General features: G+C 45.2%; 1 protein-coding gene across 2 annotated transcripts in view; it reads left to right on the forward strand.

Annotated features, from left to right (window-relative positions):
- Positions 1-393: 393 nt before the first annotated feature.
- Positions 394-21,150, forward strand: part of CNNM3 (cyclin and CBS domain divalent metal cation transport mediator 3) — a 32,912-nt gene continuing 12,155 nt past the window's right edge. For both annotated transcript variants that reach the window (XR_009632082.2, XM_060787190.2), the window contains exons 1-4: positions 394-1,926; positions 12,675-12,818; positions 15,804-15,956; positions 17,129-17,298. Coding sequence is in view for 1 of the 2 variants with exons in the window: in XM_060787190.2 (XP_060643173.2) it covers positions 507-1,926; positions 12,675-12,818; positions 15,804-15,956; positions 17,129-17,298 (1,887 nt within the window). In the remaining variant the exon portion in view is untranslated. The remainder of the gene's footprint in view (positions 1,927-12,674; positions 12,819-15,803; positions 15,957-17,128; positions 17,299-21,150) is intronic.

Here is a 21,150-nt window from a genome sequence, read left to right on the forward strand (position 1 = left end):
TGTCTGCTGGACCTAGGTGTGAATGTTTCAACTGATCACCTTGATTAGCATTGAATGGCTTGGAAGTGCCTGGGGGAATCTTTCTTTGAGAGGTGATTTGATTGTACATGGACATCCCAACACCATGTTTTCCATCATTTCCTTGCTGGTTGACTTCTGGGAGCTGAAGTCTAAAAGAGAGAGTTGGAGACAAAAGAAAGAGCCGCGGCCCCTTTAAATCCCAGCGCGCTCCTTCCTTCCACCCCCCTCCTCCTCCTTGTTTATAACACGGCGCCACCGAACTTGAGTGCCGTCTCCCCCCTCCTCGTTTGTGAATGGCCGCGCCCAGGTGGTTTCCTATTGGCGGATGGAGTCCAGCGGCGCGCACGTGTTGGCCGACTCGGCTGCAGCTAAGTTAGAGTGCGGCAGAGGGGAGTCAGCTGACAGCCTCGTCCTCCCCTCCCTTGCGCGCTTTGGCTCAGTCCACTCCCACTTCTTTGCTGCTGCTGCTGCATCTGGCTCCAGCCATGGTGGGCAGTGGCAGCTGGCTGTGGCTCTTCTGCGCAGGCGCACTAGCACAGGCCTTGGTGGGCAAGGGCCCTCAGGAGCCAGGGGCCACTCAGGAGAGGAAGGGCCCTCAGAACCTGGAGGCCAAGGGGCTGCAGGAAGGCAGCTCTTCCCACCTTAAGGTGCTGGGCTTCCGCTTGGAGGAAGGAGCCTCGGCCACTGGGGGCCTAGTCAAGGCCACCCCAGGGGCCACTTTCCGCCTGAGGCTCTATGGCACCGGCCTCAGCAACCGGACGGGCCCTTGGGTGGCCTTCGTGGCCACAGGAGACCCCTGTGCGGTCACTTCGGCCAGCGAGGTCCGCGTCCACGACATCCAACCACTTGGGGACCACGCTGCCTTGGTGACCGTCAAAGTGGCCCCGCTCGGCGCCAGGGGAGAGTACCGTCTCTGCAGCCCGGTCGGACCAACCGGTCACTCATGGGCTCCGGCCGCTCCGGGGGACGCGATCTTAGTCACCGAAGACGAAGGCGGCGGTGGTGGAGGTGGCCCCGGCGGGAAAGTGGCCACATTGGTCTTGCCCGCTCCCTTGGCGCCATGGCTTTTGGGCACCTTAGTGGCCCTACTCCTTGCTCTCTTGTCCCTTTTGCGGACTTTGCAACTCGGGACCTTGTGGCTGGACCCGGCAGAGCTCTACGTCCTTCGGGATTGTGGCTCCGAGTCCGAAAGAGAGGCCTCCAAGACGTTGGAGCCCATCCGGCAACGAGGGACCTTCGTGCTCTGCTCCTTGCTACTCCTAAGTTCTGTGGCCAATGCTGCCTTGGCGGTGCTTTTCTACCGCGCTGTGGGACTCCTAGCGCCCGCCATCCTAGGAGTAGCTGGCTTGGTCTTCCTCTTGGCGGAGGTGCTGCCCTTCGCCATCAGCTCGCGCTGGGGGCTCCTGCTGGCCCCGCGCGGCCTGTGGTTGACCCAGCTCTGCATGCTGTTGACGTTTCCCATCTCATTGCCCCTCAGCAAAGTGCTGGAGTTGGCTTTCCACCACGACACCAGCACCTGCCTCTTGCGGGAGAAGATCCTGGACATGGTACGCAACAGCGACCCATACAACGAGTTCGTGCGGGAGGAGTTCAGCAAAGGGGCCCTGCGGAACAAGACGGTGGAGGACGTCCTGACGCCGCTGGACCAGTGCTTCATGCTGGACGCCAACGCGGTGCTGGACTTCAACCACATGTCCACCATCATGCAAAGCGGCTACACCCGCATCCCCGTCTATGAGGAGGAGCGCACCAACCTGGTGGACATGCTCTACGTCAAGGACCTAGCCTTGGTGGACCCAGACGACTGCACCCCTCTCAGCACCATCATCAAGTTCTACAACCACCCGCTCCATTTCGTCTTCAATGACACCAAGCTGGACGCCGTGCTGGAGGAGTTCAAGCGAGGTAAAAAAAAAAAAGAGAAGCTCTCAATACACATATCGAACATGCAGAACATGCTAGGGATCTTGGATAGTCCTTCTCAGGAGCTTCCCAGATTGGAGTATTGAAGCCAAAGGTTTTCCCCACTGGTGGCGGTTCTCCATCTGATCTCTTTCCTAAACCTTTGGAGCTTGAAAAGGATCTTGGGAAGGAGGTGTGTTGGAGTACCACCACCAGTTGAATGGACTCTTTGCCTTCAAACTCTATTCCAGGAAGCTCCTGAGAAAGTTTATCTAAGATCCTTGGCACAAAGATCTGTAATGGTGAATATACTTTCTTAAGAGACAGCTTGCTTGTCATTCCTGATCTTCTAAGGCAGTGCTTCTCAAAGCCTGGAATAGAGTTTGAAGGCAAAGAGTCCATTCAACTGGTGGTGGTACTCCAACACACCTCCTTCCCAAGATCCTTTTCAAGCTCCAAAGGTTTAGGAAAGAGATCAGATGGAGAACCGCCACCAGTGGGGAAAACCTTTGGCTTCAATACTCCAATCTGGGAAGCTCCTGAGAAGGACTATCCAAGATCCCTAGTCCTTCTTCTCAAAGCCGCTTTGAGTCTCCTTGTTGAGAGAATAAGCGTGTTATAAATAAACATCATAATAATAAACATAATAAGGGTGATGATGATATGATGGTAGGTAAAGGTAAAGGTTTTCCCCTGATGTTAAGTTCAGTTGTGTCTGACCCTGGGGGTTGGTGCTCATCTCCATTTCTAAGCTAGTGTTGTCCATAGACACCTCCAAGGCCATGTGGCCAGCATGACTGCATGGAGCATCACCAGCTCTTGACCAAGATGTATTTAAAAAAGAAAGAAACTATGGTAACCAATGAACACAAATGTATTGTTGAATCCCTGGCACTGTGGAATGAGAATAATTGCAAGCACCTCCTGTCATATCGTTTGAGGAGCACTGCTCTAGTGGACCTTCCCATTTTGAAAGCATTGCATTGTATCAACATGGGAGTCCTCAGCATGCACCTTGGGAACTGCTACCAGGCTAGGGCAAACCTTTGTCCTCCAAGTGTTTTGGATTTCAACTCCCACATTTCCTAACAGCTAGGCCAGACACCTTAGGGAAGGCTGAGCGAAGGAAGATAGATGCTTTTGAACTGTGGTGTTGGAGGAAAGTTCTGAGAGTGCCTTGGACTGCGAGAAGATCCAACCAGTCCATCCTCCAGGAAATAAAGCCCGACTGCTCATTGGAGCGAAGGATACTAGAGACAAAGTTGAAGTACTTTGGCCACATCATGAGGAGACAGCAAAGCCTAGAGAAGACAATGATGCTGGGGAAAGTGGAAGGTAAAAGGAAGAGGGGCCGACCAAGGGCAAGATGGATGGATGGCATCCTTGAAGTGACTGGACTGACCTTAAAGGAGCTGGGGGTGGTGATGGCCGACAGGGAGCTCTGGCGTGGGCTGGTCCATGAGGTCACGAAGAGTCGGAGACGACTGAACGAATGAACAACAAGGCCAGACATGGACAAACTTGGGCCCTCCATGTGTTTTGGACTTCCACAACTCGGAATTGTGGGAGTTGAAGTCCAAAACACCTGGAGGGCCAAAGTTTTCCCATGCCTATACTAGAATCTACAAGGTGAGTAATCTAGGTTTCTCCTGGAGATCCTTTACAGACAAGTGTAAAAAGCTTTCCCAAAGGTTTGAAACCAGTGCTAGACTGATCTGATTTGCTTTGGGCTTCCACTCCCACGCTGTGTTGTTTTGGGGGGCAGGAATCCATGTTGTGGTTGGCTTTTCCTCTAAGTAGGGTCCAATTCTTATAACTGTGTACAGGTTGGGCACCCCTAGCTGAAATTCCAAAGAACTCCAAAATTGTCCACATAAGTGACTGAGAGAGGGACGCCTTTGCCGCCTGATAGTTCAGTGTACACAAGCTTTGTGTTATGCACATAATTATAAGAAAATAATTGTACAAAAGTGCATGTGCATAATCAGTGAATGCCATGTATTAGGCATGGAACCCATCTCCAAGATATCTTATTATGTACATATATACCAGTGGTTCCAACCTTTTTATGACCAGAGAGCACTTGACCAGGGACTACTTTGACCAGGGACCACTCTCCAGCATTAGAATCAAAAGGGCTACAAATCAGTGTTTGGTCAGCTTTAGATTTGGTTTGGTCATTTGGGGTGCCGATTCAGAAAATTGCATTGGATAGACCACATCAGCTCTAGTTTCTGATACAAAACCTATGACATCCAGGAGTCGCCATCTGCTCACCCACAGAAAACCATATTTAATAATCTAGAGCTGATGTGGTATGTAATCTTTCGTGGGTCGTCAGCCTCTCTCTTCTCAACAGCCCTGTTGCCTTAGCATTAGAAGAGGGTTTTGCAAGACCAGTTGCTCTCATTGCCGCGTGGTTTTGAAGCAACGATGTAGTAACGGTGAGGCCGCAGATCATATTTTTGTTCTTGGGGTCCACGGATCACAGGTTGGGAGCCACTGATATATACAATGACAAGTATCCCAAAATCTGAAACACTTCTAGTCCCAAGTATTTTTGGATAATGGATACTATGCTGTACTGAGCCAGAAATTGGTTTATGTCAGTGTTTCTCAACCTGGAGGGGTTGCGAGGGGATGTTTATGTCAGTGTTCCTCAACCTGGAGGGGTTGCAAGGGGACACCAAAGACCATCAGAAAACACAGTATTTTCTGTATTGTCGAAGGCTTTCATGACCGGAATCACTGGGTTGTTGTAGGTTTTTCCAGGCTATATGGCCATGTTCTAGAGGCATTTTCTCCTGATGTTTCGCCTGCATCTATGGCAAGCATCCTCAGAGGTAGTGAGGTCTGTTGGAAGTAGGAAAATGGGTTTATATATCTATGGAATGACCAGGGTGGGACAAAGGACTTTTGTCTGCTGGAGCTAGGTGTGAATGTTTCAACTGACCACCTTGATTAGCATTTAATGGCTTGGAAGTGCCTGGGGGAATCTTTTGTCGAGAGGTGATTTGATGTGCCTGATTGTTTACTCTCTGTTGTTTGCTGTTGTAATTTTTGATTTTTTTAATACTGGTAGCCAGATTTTGTTCATTTTCATAGTTTCTTCCTTTCTGTTGAAATTGTCCACATGCTTATGGATTTCAGTGGCTTCTCTGTGTAGTCTGACATGGTGGTGGTGAGAGTGGTCCAGCATTTCTGCGTTCTCAGATAATATGCTGTGTCCAGGTTGATTCATCAGGTGCTCTGCTATGGCTGACTTCTGTGGTTGAAGTAGTCTTTTCTGTTGGTCATGGGGGTTCTGTGTGGGAATTTTGGCCCAATTCGATTGTTGATGAGGTTCAGAATGCTCTTTGATTGTAGGTGAACTATAAACCCAAGCAACTACAACTCCCAAATGTCAAGGTCTATTCTCCCCAAACTCCACCAGTGTTTACATTTGGGCATATTGAGTATTCGTGCCAAGTTTGGTCCAAATCCATCATTGTTTGAGTCCACAGTCTCTGGATGTAGGTAAACTACAACTCCAAAACTCATGATCAATGCCCACCAAACCCTTCCACTAGTTTCTTTTGCTCATGGGAATTCTGTGTGCCAAGTATGGTTCAATTCCATTGTTGGTGGAGTTCAGAATCCTCTTTGATTGTAGGTGAACTATAAATACCAGCAACTACAACTCCCAAATGACAAAATCAATCCTCCTCTCCAACCCCAAATGTGAGCATATTGGGTATTTGGTGCTTTGAATGAAAATACATCCTGCGTTTCAGATATTTCCATGATGATTCATAACAGTCACAAAATTACAGTTATGAAGTAGCATATACGAAAATAATGTTATGGTTGGGGGTCCCCACCACATGAAAAATGTATTAAGGAGTTGTGGCATTTGAAAGGTTGAGAACCACAGGTCTATTGTCTATTAGGGTCTTGAGCCGGGATTCTTTCCAACCTCCCTAGAAATCCCTGGTATTTTTCTGTTGATCTTCCGCCCAAGTGTTAACCAATCTGATTTTGCTTTACTTCTGCAATTGGGTTGGGTGTGTTCAGAAGGCCACAACTTCACTCCTGTTTTGAAGACAGTCAGGTAACTTTGGAAATTATTGCTGCCAGTCAGACTGTACTGGATTAGCTGGCATTCTGTAAGGAAGCCTCCAGTGAAAGTGGGTTTTGATCCTGGAGCTTTGAAGAACCCTGGTTTCTCTCTTTATGAGCCTTATCAAAGCAGCTGCTTTTAATAGAGAACAAAGGCTGGGTAAAAAATAACTTTTATTGGTCCACTTAATTATCTTGCCAGCTATTAACCCTTTTAAAGCCTTTCACCTGTTAATATTTGAATATGCACCCTTTGTAAAGTGCTTATAAGTTTCCTTGGCTCGCTGAAAGGACATGTCTCAGCATTGCCTCCAATTTGAATGGGTTTTTCTTTCTCTCCATGGACAGCAGTAATGTGCGTAGGGCCACATGGGTGCCCATGAGTTGTTGCGTGAGATCTAAAGCATGCAAATATTTGTGTTTTTATGCGCATGGACAAATCAGAGCTTCATTTCTTTGCAAGACGTGTGTTTGTGAATGAATGAAGCTGTTATTGCTCAGATATAGCTTATATATCTGTTTCTACATGGAAGGGTTTATAGCATGTAGGAAAACAACACTTATAGCCCATCTCTATTTCTAAGCCGAAGAGCTGGCATTGTCTGTAGACGCCTCCAAGGTCATGTTGCCGGCATGACTGTATGGAGCGCTGTTACCTTCACACTATGTTATTTATTTTTATTTATCGTGTCAGGAGCAACCAGACATTTGTATTACTTTTTTTGACCAAACAAACAAACAAACAAACAAACAGACAAAATACAAAGTTTGCAAGCATGGTAATTGATTAAATGTTCTTTGACCAGTAGTAGGCCACATGGAGTGCCTCTGGTGTTACCTCAAGGAGGTCCTCCATTGTGTATGTAGCAAGGCTCAGGTTGCATCACAGCAGGTGGTCAGTGGTTTGCTCTTCTCCACACTCACATGTCGTGGATTCCACTTTGTAGCCCCATTTCTTAAGGTTGGCTCTGCATCTCGTGGTGCCAGAGCACAGTCTGTTCAGCGCCTTCCACATCGCCCAGTTTTCTGTGTGCCCAGGGGGGAGTCTCTCATTTGGTATCAGCCTTTGATTGAGGTTCTGGGTTTGAGCAGGCGTTCCAAACCTGTTACAAAACATGAGCTTTTTTGTTGAGTTCCAGGGACAGAGAAGCAGATGGCGGAAACAGAAGTTTGGACTCTCACTTGCTGGGGTGTTCCAATGAGAGTCTCTGTAGATCTTAGAAAACTATTTCTTGATTTAAGTCGTTGATGTGCTGGCTGATAACCAAACAAGGGATGAGTTGGAGATGTCACTGCCTTTCACTATTGGTTACTACTCCTTGGTGGATGTCAGGTGGTGCAATACCGGCTAAACAGTGTAATTTCTCCAGTGGTGTAGGGCGCAGACACCCCGTGATAATGCAGCATGTCTCATTAAGAGCCACACCCACTGTTTTAGCGTGGTGAGATGTGTTCCACACTGGGCATGCATACTCAGCAGCAGAGTAGCACAGCGCAAGGGCAGGTGTCTTCACTGTGTCTGGTTGTGATCCCCAGGTTGTGCAAGTCAGCTTTCGTATGATATTGTTTCTAACACTTACCTTTTGCTTGATATTCAGGCAGTGCTTCTTCTAGATCAGAGCACGGTCCAGAGTAACTCCCAGGTATTTGGGTGTGCTGCAATGCTCTAATGGGATTCCTTCCTTCCCAGGTAATCCTCAGAGCTCGGGATGCTTGTCTGTTCTTAAGGTGAAAATCACATATCTGTGTTTTAGATGGGTTAGGGATCAATTGGTTTTCCCTATAATAGGCAGTAAGAGCACCTAGAGCTTTGGATAGCTTCTGTTCAACCATCTCAAAGCTCCCTGCTTGAGCGGTAATGGCATGATCATCAGCATAGATGAAACTCTCTGTCCCTTCTGGCAGTGGCTGGTCATTTGTGTAGATGTTGAACATGGATGGAGCAAGCACGCTCCCCTGAAGCAGGCCGTTCTTCTGTTTCTGCCATCTGCTTCTCTGTCCCTGGAACTCAACAAAAAAGCTCCTGTTTTGTAACAGGTTTCCTATGAGGCAGGTGAGGTGATAGTCCTTTGTGATACTATACATTTTTCTCAGGAGGAGGCAGTGGTTTACAGTATCATAAGCCGCTGACAGGTCTATGAAGACAGCTCCTGTGATCTGCTGCCTTTCAAAGCCATCTTCTATGTGCTGAGTCAGGTTCAGCACTTGCGATGTGCAGCTTTTGCCTTTCCTGAAGCCAGCTTGCTGTGGAATCAGACATGGGTCTATTTTTTCCATAATTCTATGACAAAATAAGTCTGTCCAGAACTTTGTAGAGGTGGCACAACAGGGAGATTGGTCTATAGCTTTTTGCATCATTACAGTCTTCGCCTGGCTTCAAGATGGTGATGACTCTTGCTTTCCTCCAGATTTTGGGGATCTGACAGGATGCAGTGCAGTTGTTCATCAACCTCAGCAACCAGCACCTTGCTTTTGGGCCAAAGTTCTTGATTTGTTCCATCTGTAGATCATTCAGGCCAGCTGTTTTGCCATTTTTACATATATTGAGAGCCATGTCCAATTCAGTAGATGTAAAAAGTTCATGAAGGTTGTTGTTCTCAATATCTGATTGTCTGGCTATTGGTTTCTTTCCTACTTTGGTAGCAAGGTTGGGTTTCCCATTCTTCAAGAGTTGGTGTGCAATCTGATCTGCCTTTATATTGGCATGGGTATTAGTTTGTGAGGGGTCATTGCTCAACTTTCTTAGCAGCCTCCACTCCTTCTGGCTGCTCCTGCCCATGTCGACCTCTGTGATCAGCTTTATCCACTGTTCTTTCTTGGCTTTAGAGATGGAGGACACAATTTTCTGCTCTGCCTGAAGAGTTTGCTCACTAAATGGGTCTTCGTTGTGGAGCCTGTAATAGTTTTCCAACAAGGCAGCTGTTTCAGAAGTAATGCCCTGAAGGTAGTTGGTTCTGCAGCCTCTCGGTATAGAGGCCCGTGAGCAGGTTTTCACTATTTCAATGAAGTGCTCGTATTCTTCAGGGATTGGCGCGACCGATATGATCATGTCATCTAACATATCTGAGAATTTAGTCCAATCTGCCTTTCTGAAGTTGAATCTTCGTTTATGAAGAAAGTTGCCTGTCCCTTGTGGACAAGATTTAAGCAAGCCACCAGTTGATTCAAAGCCTTGAAGTATTTGTTTAGTATATTGAAGATTTAAGCAACAATAAAAACTTTGTTGAACTTTCTAAGTCTTTAAAAGAACTTTGTGTGGGGAAATCCGAAGGGCCTCTCAGCCAAGGCACCCCCGGTGTCCCGTTGGGCATTCAGAAAACACGTCCTGTTTACAGACTCTTCACAGGCCCAGCGCATGACAGCACAGTGTCAGTTTGAGCTACCGGGCAGGGCACATGGAGACAGAATTAAATGAAGTCAGCCCCCCACATTCATGAGTCCTGCAAGTCGTTTCCAGCAAATGGCACTTCTACAATGAACCTGTTGTGAGAGGGAAGTTTGTTCTTGCCTCCCTCTAAGGCTGAGAGAGTGTGACTTGCTCAAAACGTTGGATGGCCAAGTGGAGATTTCAACCTGGACTCCAGAGTTATATCCCAGCGTTCTAAGCCTGATGTGATTTGTTCAAATGAGCTCTGCATCATTTTTGGGGATCTGGCGAAAATGCCCCAATTGCCCATTTCTGTCGTCCCCCAAAAGCTCCCCTCCGGCCATTTGGCTCCAGGAATTAAGCTTCCTAAGGCTCTTAGCCTTTCGCTCCTTCCTTCCTCCTAAAATCTCCGGTGTAATTATATCTTTGCTTTGAACTGAGAGGTTGTTTTCTGCACACACTTCTCCTGGCATGTGATGGAGATGAATGGGAACCAGCAAGCCGCTTATAGGCAGCCAAAAAGGGAGAAGAAAACAGTCTTTGAAGGAAGGATGGTTTCCTTTCCTCTCTTGGTCCTTTTCTTTGCTTCCACAAAAGAAATCTTAGCGCAACCAGCCAAACGCTTTAATATACGGGTATTCATTAAAGCTGTCCCCTGACCCACTTCTATTTAGCACAGAACGCTGAAACTGCACGTGTGTAATGATATAAGTCTCTATAGGTTACGTACCAATTTACAACTTGGAAATGATAATGGTTTTGATGTGAGAGGTGCTGAAGTGGTGTGAGGTTTGAGAATGGACCCAGTGGAATACAGAGCGGTCCTCCAGTGCCTTTACTTGGAAGGCTGCACACCAAAGGAGATGTTCGATGAGATGAACGAGGTTGATGGTGAGGATTCCCCGTAAATTGATGGTGAGGACTCCATCATAAGATGGAAGCATCTTATGATGGAGTCAAGAACTGGCATCGTCAATTCCAGTGTGGTCGGACTTCGGTGCTGTTGATGAACACGACATCCAGAAAGTGGAGGTCGCCCATCAGTACAATACAACAATATAACACAAAAACATAATAGAACAGTGATGGGCAACCTTTTGAGCTTGGTGTGTCAAAATTCACCAAAAAAGCGAGCATAATTCAGGTGGGGTGCCACTTTGAGGAAAAACCCCATAATTTTGTGATATTTATAGTTTAAATAACAAAAATGCATAATTTTAAAATATAACCGTATTTAATAACCCAAAAACTAATTATTTAACTTACCTGCTTAGTGACTTCTTTGTTCATCCTTCAGTCGGTTCCTTTTGTTGGTCTTGATTTTGTTTAACTTGTGTGGGTTGCCGTAAATTAAGATAAGTGAAGGGGAGGGGAAATTCTTTAACTAAGCTGATTAATGACTTTTTTGTTGCTGAATTTCATTGACTAAATCTTCAATTGAAGGTTGGTATTTTGTACACTTCAAGCCCAAGCAAGTCTGTCAATCTGTTTCTTTTGATGGTTTTGATATTATTTAACACTGGGAATAAGGTCTCACAAAAGTATATGGCCGCATGTCATCAAAAATGGTTACGCGTGTCAGTGCTGACACACGTGTCATAGGTTCGCCATCATGGTAATAGAACCAAGCAGAATACATAAAATGCAAAATCAAAATAATATACGACACAACAATATAAAAAAAGCATTAAAACAAAGAAAATTTCACTAGGCAGGGCCAGATTCAAGGATAATTTTTTTAAAAAAATTAAAACACTGGGAGATAGGACAATGTAAATTATAAGGAGGAGGCTCTGGGAATGAGGAAGGATTTCATTGCATCTCTATCCTTATTAAATCCTTATTCAATCCTCCACCCCAACGCACTAACCGTAACATTTTATGTATAATCATGAAAAACTCTTGCAATAAAGATGATTTTTAAAAAGAGACAGTAAGAAGCCAGACCTAGAAACTGCTAGGCCATTAAATGCTAATCAAGCTGGCCAATGGCAACATTCACACCTGCCTCAAACAGACAAGAGTTCCTTCTTCCACCCTGGACATCATTCCACAGAGATATAAACCCCACTTGCCTAGTTTCCAACAGACCTCACAACCTCTGAGGATGCCTGCCATAGATGTGGGTGAAACATCAGGAGAGAATGCTTCTGGAACATGGCCAGACAGCCCAGAAAACTCGCCGCAACCCAGTGATTCAGGCCACAAAACCCTTCGACAGCACAAGCATAAAGATACCATATTCAATTAGTGAGGGCATCTGCATAGAAGTAAACGTGGCCTTTTGAATTGCTCCTTTTGAATTGTTTGCTGCCTGGAGACATCCATAGCCTGGGTGGTGTTCTTAGCCTGGGTGACACAAAACCCTTGATAGTTTACTGCCTGAAGACTCCCTGTGTCTTGATTCTAGTGCAGTGGTTCTCAACCTTCTTAATGCTGCGACCCCATAATACTGTTCCTCAGTAACTGTAATTTTGCTACTGTTATGAATCGTAATGCTAATATCCGATATGCAGAATGTATTTTCATTCCCAGGTCCAAATTTGACACAATACCCGATATGCCCAAATTTGAATATTGGGGGGTAGGTGGGTGGATAGGTGGGTTATTTTGTCATTTGGGAGTTGTAGTTGCTGGGATTTATAGTTCACCTAAAATCAAAGAGCATTCTGAACTCCGCAAACGATAGAGTTGAGCCAAACTTGGCACACAGAGCTCGCATGACCAAGAGAAAATACTGGAAGGGTTTGGTGGCCATTGACCTTGAGTTTTGGAGTTGTAGTTCACCTACATCCATAGAACATTGTGGACTCAAACAATGATGGATCTGGATCAAAATGGGCATGAATGCTCAATAATGTGAACACTAGTGGAGTTTGGGGGAAAGAGACTTGACATTTGGGAATTGTAATTCCTGGGATTTATAGTTCGCCTCCAATCAAAGAGCATTCTGAACTCCACCAATGATAAAATTGGGCCAAACTTCCCACACAGAACCCCCATGATCAACAAAAAATACTGTGTTTTCTGATGGTCATTGGCGACCCCTCTGACACCCCCTCACGACCCCCCCAAGGGTCCTGACCCCCAGGTTGAAAAATGCTGTTCTAGTGTCTTTCAATACTGGTAGCCAAATTTTGTTCTTTTTCATGGTTCCTTTCTTTCTGTTGAAATTGTTCACGTGCTTGTGAATTTCAATGGCTTCTCTGTGTCCAGGATCCCATCCATTACAAGGTTCGTGCCGCTTTTGCTAAGCCCTGGCTTCCCCTCCTTCCTCTCTGCTCAGGGAAGTCCCACCTGGCCATTGTCCAGAAGGTCAACAACGAAGGTGAAGGGGACCCTTTCTACGAGGTCATGGGCCTGGTGACCCTGGAGGACGTCATTGAGGAGATCATCAAGTCGGAGATCATGGACGAGTCGGATGACTACAGTAAGTGGGGTTTCTTCCAGGTATGGCCTGTGAGGGGCTCGATTCTTTTCATTCTTCTAGTCCTGGCTTTCTTTCCCTCCTTTTTTGCCCCCCAAGTCATAGATGTCTTAGGACATGTTGGGTATCCTTTTATTTTGTACTTGGACACCCAAATCAGCAACACAGTACGGCTGGGTTAGGAGGTGCCTTCTTGCATCTTCATGCCATTGAGATCCTTTCTGTATGATTTTGGTCTGATTGCCCTTAAAACAGGTTGAAAGTTGTGTGGGTTTTGCAGGCCACAAAAGTGGGATCCAATAGAAACTTGTGATATAAATTGTAAATTATCTATATAAATAAAAATGTTCATCTGGAGAGGCCCTGCTCACGATCCCACCTGCGTCGCAAGCATGTTTGGTGGGGACGAGGGACAGGGCCTTCTCTGTGGTGGCCCCCCGACTCTGGAACTCTCTCCCCAAGGACATCAGACAAGCCCCAACGTTGGTAGTCTTTAGGAAGAGCTTGAAGACCTGGCTGTTCCAGTGTGCCTTCCCAGAATAGGAAACACCCAGCATCATGTCCCAAACGCACTTTACCAGGGATTTAAGATTGCCTGCACATCGCACCTACCCTAAAATCTTTACATTTCACCTGTCATGTCCAGCACTTTTAATTTATTCATTACATTTGGCCCGGCCCTAGTTTTAAATGTGTCATGATGTATTATTTTGATGTTTTACTGTTATTGCTTTAATGTTTATTGGTTTGCTTTATGAGTTTTATTGTTGTACTTGTTATGCTGTTGTTTTATTGAGGGCCTTGGCCTTTGTAAGCCGCACCGAGTTCTTCGGGAGATGTTAGCGGGGTACAAATAAAGTTAATAATAATAATAATAATAATAATAATAATAATAATGTTCATTTGTGGGATTAACAGAATTCAAAAACCACTGGATGAATTGACACCAAATTTGGCAGCAAAACACATTCTAATCCGATCTATGTCTTTCAAACAAAAAACCTTTAAAAATGAAGGGGAAATAAGTTAAAACTCCCAAAAAGAAAAATGCCTTACAGAGCATGTGCAAAAGTCCCTCTCCCCATCACACGAGAAAAATGAAGCACCAACCATTGTGAGGGAAGAGAAGCCTCGCCATGGAGTGCCTTTCCATGCCGGAAGGCAGAGTTCTTTTTCTTTTGAGGAGGGATTGAGGAAAGGTAAGAGGGAAGGAAGGAGAAGGCCTGGCCCAATGGAGGGGTGGAGGCTTGGCAAGACAAGCCCCGGCAGCAGCTGGAGCCACCGCAGTGGCTCCATGAGGCCCACGTGGCTACCAGGCAACTCTTCCCCCAAGACCAGAGGATTGCAAGGCAAGCCTGGCTGCACCCCCCCCCCCTCCGTGGTTGGGTGAAGGGAATATGTGAACCATGGGAAGGCCAGCAATTCTCCCGCTTGGGCTCCACATCCCCCCTTTCACCCCCTTTGAAAACCCTTACAAACTGTCCAGGAGGAAAGAGGGGAAAGGAAGGGAAAGGAGAGAAGAAAGGAAGAAAAGGATTGGTGAAGAGAAGGGGGAGATTATGAATGGAAGGAAAGGTAGAACACAGAAATGCTGGAGCACTCTAATCACCACCATGTCGGATTACACAGGGAAGCCATTGAAATCCACAAGCATGTGGACAATTTCAATAGAAAGGAAGAAACCATGAAAATGATCAAAATCTGGCTACCAGTATGAAAAAGAACCCTCTAAAATCAGGACAGTAAATAAAGACAGGGGAGCTCCAGACAAGAAACAATCAGAGACAGCTAATCACCTCTCAAGAAAGGATGCCGCCAGGCAGTAAGAAGCAACACCATGAAAACTGCTAGGCCATTTATTTATTTAGTATATTTGTATACGGCCTTCTGGCGACTCGAGGCGGTTCAAAAGGCAAAAATTCAATGCCACCAAAAACACAGATACAATATACAATATAAAATGTCAACAACAATAAAATCAACACTATAATAAAACATACTTCAGTCAATTAAATGCTAATCAAGGTGGTCAATTAAATTAAAATTAAATAAATAAATAAAATAATTAAATGTAAATTAAATATAAATAAATAAATAAATAAATAAATAAATAAATAAATAAAATGCTAATCAAGGTGGACAATGGAAACTTTCACACGTACCTCCAACAGACGAGCATTCTTTCTCCCACTTTGGACTTTCCACAGATATATAAACTCCACTTGCTTAGTATCCGACAGAACTCACAACCTCTGAGGATGCCTGCCATAGATGCAGGCGAAACGTCAGGAGAGAATGCTACTGGAGCATGGCCAGACAGCTCGAAAAACTTAACAGCTTTGGAGGTTGCAATTTCTAACATTCTTATTATAGGATGGGGTAATAAAACAAATCTGCCCCAGGTTATCCAAATTTATTGATCCGTTATCCATTCTGTACAAGCATATAGGTGTTGCTCCACTTCTGAGACTGTCTTACAATCATGGCTGTGTTGATAAGGACATTGGTCCGACTCTGTACAGCAGGCATGAGCCAACTTTGGCCCTCCAGGTGTTTTGGACTTCAACTTCCTACCGGCTGTTAGGAATTGTGGGAGTTGAAGTCCAAAACACCTGGAGGGCCGAAGTTGGTTCACGCCTGCTGTATGGGATACATTCTTCTAATTCAGTGCTTCCACTCTTCCAAGTGTTTTGGACATCGGCTCTCAAAATCCCCTACTCATTGGCCAAAAGAGGGGAGGATTCTGGGAATTGAAGTCTATTAAAGGCTAGACACCTATGCCTTCCTTTCTGGGGGGAATAATGGAAATACATCTCCCAGAAAACTGAATTCTACCCTGTTGTATTAAAGAAACACCTAGAGTCAACTCCGAAAATTCTCCAGCCTGCATGGCCAGTGTTGTACTGGTGCCACTGGGTGGACTGGGTTTATCTCTCCTTTTCCTTCTCTTCCTCCCCACTTCTTTCCTTCCTCCGTCCTTCTTTCCAGGGGACAACAAACTGAAGAAGAAGCCAGCCCCACTTGGGTCCTTGATGGATCGCAGGAAAGAAGACTTCTCTCTGTTCAAAGTGTCCGATAATGAATACAAGGTGAAAATCTCTCCACAGCTTCTCCTGGCGACGCAGCGCTTCTTATCCAGAGGTAAGATCTGCGGAGAAACCGGCCCAATCATACATTTGGAAGGGATTATCTGATACCGTATGTACTCGAGCATAAGCCAACCCAAATATAAGCCGAGGTGCCTAATTTTACCACAAAAAACTAGGAAAACGTATTGGCTCAAGTATAAGCCAAGGGTGGGAAAGGCAGCAGCGACTGGGAAATCTATATAAATAAAAATGTAATGTTCGTTTCTGGGATTAACATAACTCAAAAACTACTGGATGAATTGACACCAAATTTGGACACAAGACACCTATCAAGCCAAAGAGTGACCGTCACTCATAAAAACACTGAAAAACACAGCGGAAGGGACTTAAAAAGCCAAAAATAAAAAATACATTACAATGCATGCACAAAACTACATATATACACATATACATAAATATACACACACACACACATATATACACACAGAGACTGGGCCACAGCAACACGTGGCAGGGGACAGCTAGTTTCAAAATAAAAATAGATACCAATGAAATTACATTAATTGAGGAGTGCCATGAGTTCCTGCTGTTAGCTCCAGCTTCTGCCAACCTAGCAGTTCAAAAACATGCAAATGTTCACCTTTAATAATATATAGAATCATAGAGTCATAGAATTGGAATAGACCTCATGGGCCATCTAGTCCAACTCCCTGCCAAGAAGCAGGAATATTGCATTCAAATCACCCCTGACAGCCTCTCTTTAAAAGCTTCCAAAGAAGGGGCCTCCACCACACTCCGGGGCAGAGAGTTCCACTGCTGAACGGCTCTCCCAGTCAGGAAGTTCTTCCTAATGCAGATGGAATCTCCTTTCTTATAGTTTGAAGCCATTGTTCCGCGTCCTAGTCTCCAGGGTGGCAGAAAACAAGCTTGCTCCCTCCTCCCTGTGACTTCCTCTCACATATTGCTGTATATACATTTTACCATTATGTGCCAAGCTGCACCATAAATTGTCATCTGTGCTCATTGATCCACACACATTAGGGTTCAATCTAGGTCTTGTGTAACTGAACCAATGGACACCAAAGTCTTGTAAGGCATTGGGCAGTGAGTATAATCTTGATTTTGGTGATTTTTTTCCCCTTACTTGTTTTCACATGCTTTATTTTTAAATGCAAAGCTTGAGCCCCTTGACACTTCTCTCTCCCTTTCTCCCCGTTTCTGAAGAGGTGGACCTCTTTGGCCCGGCCCGCATCTCGGAGAAGGTCCTCTTGCATTTGCTGAAGCATCCCAGCGTCAACCAAGAGGTCAAGTTCGACGAGAGCAACCGCCTGGCCGCCGACCACTATTTGTATCAGCGCAACCAGCCCGTCAACTACTTCATCCTCATCCTGCAGGTGAACATCTTCTTCTTCACTGAGCCAAGGCATAGGGCAGGGAATCTGCTTCTTCTTTCTCCGCTTTTTCTACTTCTTCACAATTCACAATCCCGTTTACCAATGCAAAGACTAGAGTTGTGTATCCTAACAGATTCATCTTCACAATCTGGTGCCTTTAAGACAGGGATGGGTGAGCTTCATCCCTCCAAGTGTTTTGGATTCGAGATACTTGTCTGTTCTTAAGATGAAAAGCATATGTCTGTGTTTTAGATGGATTAGGAATCAGGTGGTTTCCCCTGTAATAGGCAGTAAGAGCACCTAAAGCTTTGGAGGGCTTCTGTTCAACCATTTCAAAACTCCCTGCTTGAGCAGTGGCGCGATCATCAGCATAATTGAAACTCTCTGTTCCTTCTGGCAGTGGCTGATCATTTGTGTAAATGTTAAACACTGATGAAGCAAGCAGCTCCCCTAGGCAAGCCGTTCTTCTGTAGTACTACTAGTAGTAGTCATAATTCAATTCTAAAACACACATCGTAGAATCGCAGGTATATCTTATATATTTTTTGTTGGTGGCGTTGGTACTGAAATTTGGGTTTGTCTTACAATTGATGGCATCTTACAATCGAATAATTAAGGTCAATGACCATCAATGAAACAAACAATATCTATATAAATAAAAATGTAATGTCCGTTTGTGGGAATAACAGAACTCAAAAACCACTGGGCAAATTGACACCAAATTTGGTCACAATACACCTATCACGCCAACGAGTGACCATCACTCATAAAAACATTGAAAAACAGCAGAAGAGACTTCAAAAGCCAAAAAATAAAAAATACATTACAACGCATGCACTTCCCAGATTCGAACCTGCAACCTTTCGGTTAGCAAATTTAACAGCTCAGCAGTTTAACCCAAATTTGGACACAAGACACCTGTCAGGCCATATGGTTCCCCTGACATTAAGTCCAGTCGTGTCCGACTCAGGGGTGTGGTGCTCATCTCCATTTCTAAGCCCAAGAGCCGCCATTGTCCATAGACACCTCTAAGGTCATGTGGCCGCATGACTGCATGGAGCACCGTTACCTTCCTGCCGGAGCACTACCTATTGATCTCACATTTGCATGTTTTTGAACTGCTTGGTTGGCAGAAGCTGGGGTTAACAGCGGGAGCTCATGCCACTCCCCAGAATCGAACCTGCAACCTTTCGTTTAGCAAATTTAACAGCTCAGAGGTTTAACCCAAATTTGGACACATGACACCTGTCAGGCCAACAAGTTATCATCACTCATACAAACACTGAAAAACACAACAGAAGGGACTTAAAAAGGCAAAAAACCAAAAATGCATTACAACACATGTGCAAAACCACATATATACACAAACACACATATATACACACATACACAAATATATACGCACACACACACACACACACACACACATATATGCATATATGCACACAAATACACAGAAAGGGGGAAGGAAGGAAGGAGGTAGGAAGGAGAGAAAGAAGGAAAGAAGGAGAGAAGGAATTAAAAAATGAAAGAAAGAAGGAAAGAGAGAGGGAAGGAAGGAGAGAAGGAACGAAAGTGAGAAAGAGGGAGGGAAGGAAGGAATGAAAGAGAGAAGGAAGGATGGAACCAAAGAGCAAAGAAAGGAAGGAAAGAAACAGAGAAGGAAGAAAGAAGAAGGAAAAGAAAAAGAGGGAGGGAAGGAAGGAAGGAGGGAGGGAAGGTAGGCCACAGCAATGCGTGGCAGGTACAGCTAGTAGAGTATATAAAACATGAGGTGAGTCATAGAATCATGGAGTTGGAATAGACCCCAAGGGCCATCTAGTCCAACCCTATTCAGCCAGGCAGGCAAAGCACAATCAGAGCACCTTTGTTTAAAATACAGTATTAACACACTTAAAAACCAGGGTTAAGACAATCTTGCAGTCAGTGACCAGTTCACCAGAAATGTCACTTTTGGGGGGCAGTCCTCTAATCTCCAAAATGTTGGTGGATTCTGCGAGTTGTCATCCCCCCCAAAAGGAAACTTTCCCATGCTTTGTAGCTTCCTTCTGCTTTGGCAACGTATTAGAAGTTCTAGAATGGACTGGAGCATTTGACACTGGGAGATGTCAACAAATTGGAAACTTCTTACTCCTTTTACTGTCAGTCCTTTCTAATGTACCACGAAGGATCTGGTTTTGCATCCCTAATATTTGCAAGGAATATGGATTTGTCCGTCGTGTCCTTCATAACCCCGCCACCCAAGGTGGTACGGTCCATTGTGTTGCTCCATCATCATCATTTCCTGGTCCTGAGTCAAAGCCATGCAGAAGACGACCTGCTCTGGGGCCAAGGAAGCTGGTCTTCCTCCTCTCCACAGCCCCATCCGGCCCCAAATGAGATACTCTTCCCTGCAGTGCGTAGGACTACCCAGACCCCTTTCTTTTCCTGCATAAATGTAAGAGAGGAATCATAGAAAAACAGAGTGGGAAGAGGCATCCATTGGGTCCCGTCCTAAGCTTGGGCAAACTTGGGTCCTCCAGGTGTTTTGGACTTCAACTCCCACAATCCCTAAAAGCCAGTAGGCTGTTAGGAATTGTGAGAGTTGGTCCAAAACACCTGGAGGACCCAAGTTTGCCCATGCCTGGTGTGGGATCTCTAGTTAGATAGCCAAGGCAAAGACTTGAGTTGGGAAGTCTAGCAGAGTCACATCTTCTGCCTTGATCAAGGAAGTCACATTTTGTGGCCCTGGATACCTAAACCTGGAATTCAACAAAATGGGACAGATGTCCTCTTCCAAGATGGCACCTTCCAAATTTGGGCTTCAATTACCATGCCTATGCCTATGGATGTTCTTGGGTATCCAAAGGCCTTCAAAATAGGGAACTTGCTCCAGAACACCCTCATGGACATCAAGTAGAGACTTACAATGGCCACCCAGTGACATCTGTTGGGGCTTAGGTTACACATAAGTGTTAGTGGGCCTTGATAGCCCCCTAAGAAGCCATGCTGGATCACAACAAAGGCTGTGTATCGAGTGTTCTGTTTGTAAAATGGGCAACCTGGTGGAGAAGAGGACAACTCAAAAACTTTACACAACCTTCTCTCTTGAATGAATGGGATTGAGTGACTCTTCCAGTCATTCCCTCTTACATCAATGGGATTGAATGACTATTCCATGAGACTATTTGAGTCTCATTGTAGAGAGAAAAAGCAGAGTATAAATAAACATAATAATGTCTGTGTTTTAGATGGATTAAGAATCAGTTGGTTTCCCCTGTAATAGGCAGTAAGAGCACCTAAAGCTTTGGAGGGCTTCTGTTCAACCATTTCAAAACTCCCTGCTTGAGCAGTGATGGCGTGCTCATCAGCATAGATGAAACTCTCTGTCCCTTCTGGCAGTGGCTGGTCATTTGTGTAAATGTTGAACATGGATGGAGCAAACATGCTCCCCTGAGGCAGGCCGTTCTTCTGTTTCTGCCATCTGCTTCTCTGGCTCTGTAACTCAACAAAAAAGCTCCTGTTTTGTAGCAGGTTTCCAATGAGGCGGGTGAGGTGGTAATCCTTTGTGATATTATACATTTTTCTCAGGAAGAGGTGGTGGTTTACAGTATCATAAGCTGCTGACATGGCTATGAAGACAGCTCCTGTGATCTGCTGCCTTTCAAAGCCATCTTCTATGTGCTGAGTCAGGTTCAGCACTTGCAATGTGCAGCTTTTGCCTTTCCTGAAGCCATCTATTTTTTCCCATAATTTCCATAAACTGACTAACTAAAAGGGACAAAGGGAAAATCATGTTCAGATATCTGAAAATGATGGAATGGGTGTCTTCCATTGTGTCTTTGTCTGGCTTCCTCGCTTTGACAATAATGT

This window comes from Anolis sagrei, chromosome 7 (genome assembly GCF_037176765.1).
Source record: "Anolis sagrei isolate rAnoSag1 chromosome 7, rAnoSag1.mat, whole genome shotgun sequence".
Lineage (NCBI taxonomy): Eukaryota > Metazoa > Chordata > Lepidosauria > Squamata > Dactyloidae > Anolis > Anolis sagrei.